At 32.6% G+C, this 11,838-nt stretch overlaps 1 protein-coding gene across 3 annotated transcripts in view; it reads right to left on the bottom strand.

Annotated features, from left to right (window-relative positions):
• Nucleotides 1-1,663: 1,663 nt before the first annotated feature.
• The window catches only part of LOC114332687 (acyl-CoA Delta-9 desaturase), a 109,583-nt gene continuing 99,408 nt past the window's right edge, over nucleotides 1,664-11,838 (bottom strand). For all 3 annotated transcript variants that reach the window (XM_028282515.2, XM_050646608.1, XM_028282514.2), the window contains exon 5: nucleotides 1,664-7,698. In XM_028282515.2, coding sequence (XP_028138316.1) covers nucleotides 7,317-7,698 — 382 coding nt within the window. In that variant the 3' untranslated portion in view covers nucleotides 1,664-7,316. The remainder of the gene's footprint in view (nucleotides 7,699-11,838) is intronic.

Raw genomic sequence — 11,838 nt, forward strand, 5'->3', positions numbered from 1 at the left:
TTACATTATCTACAAAAATTTCACTTAAACTGTCGCCATCTTCATGTTCAACATTTTTAACATTTTTTTACCCTACATGATTTTGAAAAATGATTTAGAATACCACATTTATTGCAAGCTTTTCCATAAGCTGGACATTTGCGGGGGCCGTGCTGAGTCTGGCACCTTTTACAGCGAAACGTCTCAGTAGATTTTGAAATTTTCTCATGACCTTGCTTTAAATTTTTGTTACTTTTTAAAAATTTTGTACTTACAGTTTTTTTATTTCTTATTTCATTTACTTCAAAACCTGTTTCATTGCTTCCTGTACTCTGAAATTGTAAATTTTGACTTTTACTTTGCTCACTGGTTCTGCAAAAACTTATGGCCTTTTCCAGTGTTAGTTTATCTATCCTAAGAAGGGCTTCTCTAGTTGTTGTATCTCTGATACCCATTACGATTTTATCACGGAGTGCCTTATCTTCTGCCGTCTCATCTGGATCATTACGATTGTAGTTGCATGTTCTTACCAAGTGTCTGCAATCTGTTAGGAAATGTTCGAATACTTCACCCTCTTTCTGGGTCCTCTTTAAAAAATTATAACGTTCAAAACATTCGTTCATTCTCGGATTCACATACTTCGATATCGTTTCTATCATATAATCATATTTATCAACCTGGTCATCTGGAATCTTAAATGTTGTCATAATACGGGCTGACTCGGTTCCCATTATGTTTCTCAATAGGGACAGTTTTACCCTATCTGTTGACTCATGCTGCCCTATAGCTATCAAGTAGTCTTCGAAAGCCGTGTACCAAAACTTCCACTCTGTAGCAGCATTCTGCCCTTGCAAGTCAAAATCGGGGGGAAGTTTTACAGACCCCAGGCCTAAATTTGTTGCCATTTTTCTGGTTATTTGAATTTATAACCTAACCTCTATTCAAGCACTGTTAAATTTCAGTTATCTGTCACAATCCTTCTTGAAATATTCTTTTACTTTCGCAGCGCCATGTTTAATATTTAATATTCCGATAACTAATCGAATAAAGGATTACAGATTACGGTAAATATTTATTAAACATATATGATTACAAACTTTTGTACATGTTTTATTTTAGACCGTGACAAGTGCTCTGATCTGATTGACGTTGACAATGTGACAAATACACTGACACCTAAAGGTGTGTTCACACTATACACTAAACACCACTTAGAACCGGTATCGAAAGTAACCGTTACATGTCCGTACTGATTTTGCCCGTCTCTAGTCGCCACGTCGATGGCCAACGGTTGGGTTGGCTTGTGTTCAACATGCGGTGCGCTAGAAAAATAAATGCACGGGTCACCCGTCCCGCCGCCGGCGCAGGTTGTGTCTCGCTTAGGTTCAATTTGCGCCGGGCCTAACTCCAATTTGTATAGCTGTATCTCCTAGCATTTCTCGCGCATGGTTCAGTCTGGCCTATATCCCTTGTAGAATAATCTGATCAGGTTAATGTATTTCATACGTAGTCTCAGAAGTTTCAGAATATTGTCCATATCGTTTCAGAACCGGTTTTAGGTAGTATTTCATGTTTATTTGCATCTTTAGATTTTCTACTATTTCTACTACTACTTTTAGATTTTTTGGATATTTATGCTCTATGCTCTAGTTTCAATGGGTATCAAGAAAAATAAACATTCGTGTCTTTTTGCTTAAAATTTTTAATTTTATTGCTTAATAATACATTATATCTCAACAAAATTTTCTGTACTTCAAACTACTTTGGTACTAACAGTGTCACATATTTAAAAGTTTCTTAGTGAAAACATTTAGTCCTGTCGCCAGGGGGGGTACAACGGCCTCCTTAATTCAGATGGACTTACCCAAGTTTTTTTTATATATTTTGACCCGCAGAATACGATTTTTTTGGGTAACAGTTGATCCGGATGTCGATAAGATTGTTATAGACAAAGAACTTGAGGAATTACATAACAGCGATTTCTCGCAAAACAAAACATCTTTTTGTATTTTTTGGGTCATTTTAAGCAAAAAATATTCCTACAAGTTTTTTCGTAGAATGCATAGTTTTCGAGATAACCGCGGTTGAACTTTCAAAAAATCGAAAATTTGTAATTTTTGAAACCGAATAACTTTTGATTAAAAAATAAAGTAGCAATTCTGCTTACCGCATTTGAAAGTTTAAGTCAAATTATATCGGTTTTGATTATTTGCATTGCTAGAAATTTATTATTTTATTGTTAATCAAAGCTATAAACACCTAGTATGTGAGTGATGTTTTCAATGATTTCTCATTTAAAATCGAACGAGTAGGTAGAGTAGCTACGAGTGCAAGCGAGGCAATTTCTACGTGGCATGCGTTAAAACGCATGTATTAGGCACGGGAAACACTATGTGTTTATAGATTAGTTTAACAATAAAAAAATTAATTTTTAGCAATGCAAATAATCAAAACCGATATAATTTGACTTAAACTTTCAAATGCGGTAAGCAAAAGTTATTCGGGTTCAAAAATTGCAATTTTTCTATTTTTTGAAAGTTCAACCGCGGTTATCTCGAAAACTATGCATTCTACGAAAAAACTTGCAGGAATATTTTTTGCTTAAAATGACCCAAAAAATACAAAAAGATGTTTTGTTTTGCGAGAAATCGCTGTTATGTAATTCCTCAAGTTCTTTGTCTATAACAATCTTATCGACATCCGGATCAACTGTTACCCAAAAAATTCGTATTCTACGGGTAAAAATATATAAAAAAAACTTGGGTAAGTCCATCTGAATTAAGGAGGCCGTTGTACCCCCCCTGGCGACAGGACTAATTTCTTTCTACTACAACAAACTACACATTTCCCTATTCTACAGTTGATTAAAAATCTATTAATTTTATTTACACCTTTATCAATAATAAAATAGTATCTGATTAAGGTGCCCAATATAGCAAAATACAGTTTATAATAATAAATAACTGAAATAAGTTCTAATAAAATCAATAAAAACATTTATGAACCCTAAGAAAAACAAGCTATTATAAAAACGATTGAAAACATCAGTTAAGTCAATGTTATCCTGAAATAATTGGTGAAAAATATATTTTGAAGTAGTAAACCAAAATTACAAGATTTGTAACATTAAATGTTAAATGTAAAACTATCAATAGTTTCCAGAGACGATCTCAAAACCCGAGTTACAACACAATCAACAAGTAGGTTCTCAAATTGTCTGAACCCAACAACGATTTCATTTGGCATCTTTCTGTCCATTTGATATATATCTGTCGTGTAGAAATGTCTAAATCATTAAATACATAATAGAGAAAGGTTGGGTCATGTCCATAAACAAGAAGATATAAAAACAGCAACGAAAATATTACAATGGAAACCGAAAGGAAGGCGAAAAAAAGGAAGGCCTGGAAAGAGATGGTTGGATGACGTGGAAGACGACCTGAAAACCGTGAATATAAGACAATGCAGGAGAAGGCCACAAGAGAGATCTGAATGAATGTTTTTGACAGACAGGCAAAGACGAAGAAGAAGAAGAGAAGAAAAAGCAGAAGAAGAAAATGAAAATAATGCACAATGAACAACAATACATACGACCTACTTTGGATCATGCTTCAAGCTAAGGTACATGGAAAAAGAGGTCCAGGAAGAGGAAGAAGAATATCCTGGCTTCATAATTTATGAAAATGGTTTACTTGACCACTACCAGCTTTTTAGAGCAGCAGTCAACAAAGTAAAAAATAGCCATGTTAGTGTCCAACATCCGTAACGGATAGGAACCAAAAGAAGAAGATGCAGTTCAAGAAGTATAAAACATTTTCAAAATATCGGTTTAGTTTATAAATCTGATACATTTATTAAAATATTCACCAAAAATTCTCACGTCTAACCATTAATATTAGTTTATGAAATGACCGACTTCTCTGAACCTCCGGAAATGCAAATTTATATGTCAAGATCAACATCATTCATTTACCTACTCGGTATTTTTATTATTAATTTGTTTTAATTTCTAGTAAAACGGAATTACTATTCATCCGACTGCAAAATTTATTACCAAAAAGTGAGGCGAGAGAATTTATTATGTAAAATTTGACCTCGATCTTTTTGGTTTTCTCTTACTATTCAGATTGTGATTTACTGATATTCCTTACGACCGAACGTGTCAAAAATTGTCATGTTTGTTAAAAGGTAAGTTGAACTGACTGTGTAATGAAAATTTAATTATGCAGAGCTGGACATAATAACTCCTTAAATGTATAGGTATAAGAAATTATCAGTTTCGTGAAAAGCTCGGTATACCTAACGAAAATTGAAGGACTATTGATTGAAGGAGAAGAAACTTAAAATTGCACTTTGAGAATTAAAGAATGATAAAGAAACAGCGAGAGGAAGGAAATTAATCAATAAAAAAATAAAATACGAGAACAATAAAAATGAAACAAAAAGGAAAGAAATAAGGAGAAATACAGAAGTTAAAAAACAAGAAAAAGGAAAAATAAGAAATTACCAGTTTTGTGAAGAGCTCGGTATACCTAACCAAAGTTGAAAGCATATTGATTGAAGGAGAAAAACCTTAAAATGATACTTTGGGAATTAAAGAAAGAAAAAAGAAACAGCGAAAGTAAGGAAATAAATCAATAAAAAACATAATACGAGAACAATAAAAATGAAGCAAAAAGGAAAGAAATAAGGAGAAATAAAGAAGTTAAAAAGGAAGAAAAAGGAAAAATCAGAAATTACCAGTTTCGTGAAAAGCTCGGTATACCTAAATACAGTTAAAAGAATATTGATTGAAGGAGAAGAACCTTAAATTTGCACTCTGAGAATTAAAGAAAGAAAAAAGAAACAGCGAAAGGAAGGAAATAAATCAATAAAAAACATAATACGAGAACCATAAAAATGAAGGAAAAAGGAAAGAAATAAGGAGAAATAAAGAAGTTAAAAAAGAAGAAAAAACAGAAATTACCAGTTTCGTGAAAAGCTCGATATACCTAACCAAAGTTGAAAGAATATTGATTGTGAAGGAGAAGAACCTTAAATTTGCACTTTGAGAATTAAAGAAAGAAAAAAGAAACAGCGAAGGGAAGGAAATAACTCAATAAAAAACAAAATATAAAAACAATAAAAATGAATGAAATAAGGAGAAAGAAAGAAGTTAAAAAAGAAGAAAAGAAGAAAACACTTAAATAAAAGAAATACATAAATATACCTATTAAGAAAAAAGATAGAAGTCTAAAATGAAGGAAAAAATAGACCAAGTCAGAAATGAAAAGAAAAGACAATAGAAATAAGCAGAAAATAAAGAAAAAATACAAAAGGAATACAACACAAGCATTACATACGGAAGAAAGAACTAAAAATGCGACAATAAGATAAAAAGCAGAAAGACAAAAGTAGAGTGAAAGCTACCTATCTCTGAAACTATTTTTTAACGGAATATTAGTTTATTGTTAATTACATATATAATTGAAAATACATCACAATGGGAAAATAAATTCTTTATTTACCTTTGATCTCCATATTGGAAGATGTGGAGTTCGAAACAAAGGATTTATTTTCAATTGTTATTTACTTGAATTTTATTTAATTGAAAATAAAAAGAATTAACGAACAATGATGCAAGTGGGAAATTAAAAAGAAATAAGTAAGAAATTATGTTGAGAAAGCAGCGGCGGCTCGTGGGTCAATCTTCAGGGGGGTCATTTTGGTTTGAAAACTTCAAACTGTTGATTTTTTAAAGTATTTAAAAGATCTTTTAGCATTTATATTTTAGATAAAAAATACAGACTTAGATAAAACTCAATACTATTTACCCTAGTTTTCCGAAAATTAAATTTGTCTTTTTTTAGAGTAAATCTTTTAAAAAATATAGGAAAAATGGTATGAACAGGTTATTGACTGATATATAGATAGGAATATTTATAGTATAATAAATTGTAAATTTATTAAAACGAAACTTACTTTAAATATTTTTATATTTTAAGTCAATTCTTCTATCCTTTAGTTCTGCAAAATAGTCTATGACCTTCTCATTGAACAAGCAGACGGTAACTAACTAAACGTGAGGCCGTCGACTCTACTACAGGTATACGACGGAAAGGTCACTCCCACTCTCGCCCACGAAATTGCTATCTGCCGTCTCTTTTCTATTTTACATGCATTTGTCCATAAGCCATAAGAACTGTATGTAGACAATTTAAAATACGGCCCAGCCACGGGCTTGTGTATAGCGCGAGGCGCGACGTTATTATATCTATTATATTTGTTTTGCCAATGCAGACTGCTGAGAGTATTTCAGAGTGAAGTTTTAGATAAAAGATATTTTTAATAAAATTGGTATTTTTATGAGATTATTTTAGGGGGGTCATTGACCAATTGACCCTAAGGAGGAGCCGCGCTTGTGAGAAAGAGAGAAAGGACAATGACAAAGGAGAATGAAAAAGGTCAGGAAAAGTTAGAAACATTCTAGATTGTGTTGAACAAAAAATAAGAACATTTAATTTATTTAAAATGTAGTCAAGCTTACAAACAAAAATCAGGTGAGCGAATTAAAAGAAAGGGATGGATTCAAGAAACAACATAATGTAAATACAACTAATGCAAATTTTAGTGACGCTGTTCGATACTTCTAAACCAATACTGTGAAATATCTAGACACAGTAGGTTTAAACTATATGTACAGATTAATATAATAAATTCTCAGATATATATCTACATAAAATTGGGATTTTTTTAATAATATGAGCGATTAAGTACATATAATAAAAACAAGTTACATACCTAACTTGTTAGAGGAATCATCTTTCAAAATAAAATTTTTATTATTAATGTTTCGTATTTCAGATCGGAAATCCTTTCCAATAGGGAGTAAAATTCAACATTTCGAAAACGACTTCTGATCTGGAAACAGAATCTTTCACCATAAAAAGTTCATTTTGAAATTCATGTTTGACCCATTATTTATGTTTATTTAGATATAGAAAGGTTGGCTTTTGGACACCGGATTAGCAGTTTTAAATAATTTAGCAATATTGGATGCAATAGAAATGAATGGAAGGATTTAAATAAGACAACCAAAGAAAAGAAACTAAATTCACGAATTAAAGTTTTAACCAAAAGTTTTTGATGCAGTTCTCAACTTTTTCTGTTGAAGATATACATTAATACATATTTACAATTATCCCCTTTAAAACGGTTTAAATAATTTTAGATTTCCTTAACAACTAAGTTCTTCTGTCAGTATTATTTACTACGAATGTCCAAGAAGAAATATTAGTGCACTTTATATTAAGAATGACTAAAACTTAACAACAATCACAGCAACAATGACCAACTATCTAATCTTCTTTAAGATTATTGAATTCCCTAACATCACGTATCTCCTCTTCATCCATATCTTTATCCCCCCAACCCCACACACATTCTTCGTGCGTATGATGGTGATGATCTTTATTCGATTCTCCCTCTACTTTGCCGTTTGTCCAGGATCCATCTCCCGTTCGGGCCACTCGCTTCTTCACCATTTCCATGGAAGCAGTCTTCAAGTCGTAGGCTTGTCCTATTCGTGACATGAAGTCTAACACTGCGGTTGTGTAGTTCAGCTTGTAGTCTCCTAATTCGGCTGCTTTGTAATCCCAGGGGAAGGTATGATGGTAGTTGTGCCAGCCCTCCCCGAAGCCCAGAGCCGAAACGTATTTGTTTTCTGTGGGTCCGATGGTGCTGCAAATAAAAATTAAGATTTTCAAATCTACTCGATTAAAGAAAATTAAATTTTAATAATATTTTTCTATTCTCATACTATAATATATCAATTATGATGTCACTACCTGTATCCTAATGAACTTCATTATGATACAGATTTTCATTAAGATACAGATTTTTAACCAATAGACCAATCGAACTCGCCGCATACGGCTCGTTTCGTATCCCTTTTGCTCGCTTCATAATGAGCATCATTAAATGCTCGTTGCATAATACAGTTGAGTCCGCGAGTCTTTACCCGTGCGTCATCATTTAAAGCATACGAAATAAGTCGGAAATTTACTAAACGCAACGGCAAGTGCATATTATTCCGATCACGGGTTATAGTATAAAATTTGACGTTATCAAATAAATAGAATGTCAAATTTAAGTTTTGCTTTAAAATTTTGGTGCATAATTACAGCTACATTTGAAGTAGCTTTTTATTATCATTGATTAATAAATAAATAAACAATTTATAAAAGAATTCAATAACATATTTTCTTGTTGTTATTTTATTCACTTTGGCGGAACCTTAAACACAAGCATTCAACTGTGTCAACAATGACGTTAGCTTTGTATGTTGTTAAAATTTATCGTAAAATAACATTAACTTATTACAACATTTCTAACTCCAATATAAAATTAGTTGTGAAAACAACTGTTTGTATACTATAAAAAACTTCAAAATGCAAAAATTCGACAAAATAACAGCAAAAAATTCAACAAACTGACAGCCACAAAAGTAAACAAACCAAAACGTCAGCAAGTGTACTTAAAATATGTGAAGACATCCCCAATCGTCTTTCTTTGTACCTATCTCTCTTCCAATGCACTGAGTCTAAATCGTTCATAAAAATAACATGTGTCTTTACTTAATAACAGGCGGCAGCTGGTTTGTCATTAATTTCATGCGTGGAAGAGAATGATGCTAAATAAAAAGTATGTGTTTTATCTCGCCAGGTAATAATGACGCACGGGTAAAGATTCGCGGACTCAACGTATACTACGTTGTTTAATCATATTAAATACGGAGAAGAGGAAACAGTAGCGAAAACGCGTTAAAAAGTCATGCAAAATAAAGCTATACTAGGATACAAGTTAAATAGAGCAAACTTATAATAGAGGGTATAGTGCAGGAAACAGGCTGAACCTCGCAAAATGGACACAAGTCCGGTTTTATTGTTTTTCTGGTATATCAAGGGGTGCTTATTATGAGACTAACATTTTCTTAAAAAATTTCACCCCGGAACCCCCTTTTCATCCCTTTAAAGTGGGTAATTTGTGGATTTTTGCAAAACGTAGCCCTTCCTGTGCGTTTTACAAAAAATTTACTCAATAGTAAAATGAATAGGACTATATTTCCTACTATTTATTTCCCGACAGCAAATGTCTATCACACACCGTTCAGCGGGGGTGGAACCCCAAAGTTGACAAATTTTTAAAAAAGATGTTTAAAAAAAATATTTTTCCCTAACTGTACTGAAAATTAAGAATAAACCCTGCTGCAATTAATCACAAATAAGTGGCTGATTTTTTGGTATAGGTTTCATTTAAGGGCAATTGCAAATTTTTTGATTACAGGGTGTTACATTTTAAAAAACCCCTTTTTATACCATCTGAACCGCCTATACTAGAGTAAAAAAACTTTCAGCGATTATCCATGTACTGGTGTTATTTACAAATTTCTATAATGTACCCCCATTTTTTCCGGAACCACCCCAAAAAAAGGAGAATAACAAAGAAAGTGGAATATGGAATGGAACTTGGAATCCTTCACACACCATGCCCTTTATTAAAATGCTTCATATATTATTTTGTGCACGTTCTTATTATCCATGCATGGACACCAAAAGCGATTTCTTGATGCAATCCCTGTAGCAAAAAAAAAAAATAAATAAAGGAGGCGTTGAACAAAAATTTTTTTTGGCTTTTTGGCCCATATGGACATATGCTCCATCAATACGGTTTTTCATAAATATATATGATTATTGCAACATCCCTGCGGAAGTACCTCTAGCCTTGAAAATAAACTGCAGAAACTACCCCTATCCCTTGGAGACCATGTTTTTACGATTTTCTCATTACCTATGCATTTCTTTAAAACAAAACTTATACAGAATTAAAGACCACTTTTTTCTCTACAAATAAGGTCCTATGCATTTTTTTCGTATAAGCAACCGTTACCTCAGTGGCGCCGTAAACCTCAGAAATGCTTTGGCGGGCTCCAGTTTTTATTTTTTTGGCGGGCTCCAGTACATGGATAATCACTGAAAGTTTTCTTACTCTAGCATAGGCGGTTCAGATGGTATAAAAAGGGGTTTTTTTTAAAATGTATCACCCTGTCATTAAAAATTTGAAATTGCCCTCAAATGAAACCCATACCAAAAAATCAGACACATTATTTGTGATTAATTGCCGCAGGGTCTCTTCTTAATTTTCATTAAAGTTAGGGAAAAATAATTTTTTTTAAAACATCTTTTTTAAAAATTTGTCAAATTTGGCTTAATATGTCAATGTGTCAACCCCGCTAAACGGTGGTTGATAGGCATATGCTGCCGGGAAATAAAATAGTAGGAAATATAGTCCTCTTCATTTTACTATTAAGTACATTTTTTGTAAAACATACAGGAAGGGCTACGTTTCGCAAAAACCATAAATTACCCCCTTTAAAGGGATGAAAAGGGGGGTTCCGAGGCGAAATTTTTTAAGAAAATGTTAGTCTCATAATAAGCACCCCTTGATATATCAGAAAAAAAAAATAAAACCGGACTTGTATCCATTTTGCGAGGTTCAACCTGTTTCCTGTAATAGAGGGAATAGTATTCTTAAATATAATCTGATACATCATGAAACATGGAGGTTCCTAGAAGGAAGGTATGAGAACCAAATTGACAACATAATAATCCAATTCCGTTGGAGAAGGTGTTTACAATGTACATTCACCGGCAAAATTAACCGCCCATCTTAAAATGGGTCATTTGTGATGTCTCGAATTTCCTAAACCTGTTGTCCGATTTAAGTGATTTTTTAATATGATAGCCGCATTCAACCGAAGCATTTGCGGACAGAGAGAGAGGAGAGAGAGAGAGAGAGAGAGAGAGAGAGAGAGAAAGAGACGACTTTAAAAAATTTTAAAACATCTAATTTTAATTTATGAACTGGCATCAGCAGCTCCTATTATGTATTGAACATTTCGTCATTACTGTTGGCGTAATGACGTAATCGACGATTTAAAAAAAACCGATGTCACGGGACACCTAATTTGAAAGGTTTCCTAATCGCTTTTGCAACTATGTAGTTTTCAAATATTTATTTCTACAGGGTTAACCAAAATTATGTAGGTACTTAGTTAAACAAAATGGAATTACAATAAATACTCATTCTCTAAACTAAATTTAGAAAAACCAATAATTTAAGTTTAATAAACCAAAAGTTTTGGTTAACCTTGTAGAAATAAATATTCAAATAAAAGCATCGTTGCAAAAGCGATTAGAAGACCTTTCAAATGCGGTGTCCCATGACCTTGGTTTCTACACTCGGGTGCAAAAAAATCGATCCACTAAAAATTTGGTCATTTTTGAAGTTTCGAATTTCCTAAACCTGTTGTTGGATTTAACTGATTTTTTTACCACGCCTTATTCATTGATAATATCGCTGTAATAATATTGTTGCTAGACAGTCAACTGTCATTGTATTCCGGGTGTACGAATCAAACTGTGCCTTTTTCTCAAAGTTCGCATCACCCTGTGGACTATTCTAGCATTTATAAAATACTGAAATTAAAACCTAACTATAGTCCCAGGTTTTCTTAACATTTTGTCTTTCGATTCATTCGCTTATATTGGATAAAGAAAAAGTTAGGTACTTTAACAACTGGCCATGTTCGTCATCAGTACAGGGTGTTTCTAAATAAGTGTGACAAACTTTAGGGGGTAATTTTACATGAGAAAATAATCACAGTTTGCTTTATAATCATAATGTCCGCAAACGCTTCAATTCCGAGATACAGGATGTTCAATATTTTTTTACAAACTGACGATTTATTTATTGCTTTAAAACCAGTTGAGATATGCAAATAAAATTTGGTGTTTTTTAAGACGTAGTTATTGCACATTT

This window comes from Diabrotica virgifera, chromosome 1, assembly GCF_917563875.1.
Source record: "Diabrotica virgifera virgifera chromosome 1, PGI_DIABVI_V3a".
Lineage (NCBI taxonomy): Eukaryota > Metazoa > Arthropoda > Insecta > Coleoptera > Chrysomelidae > Diabrotica > Diabrotica virgifera.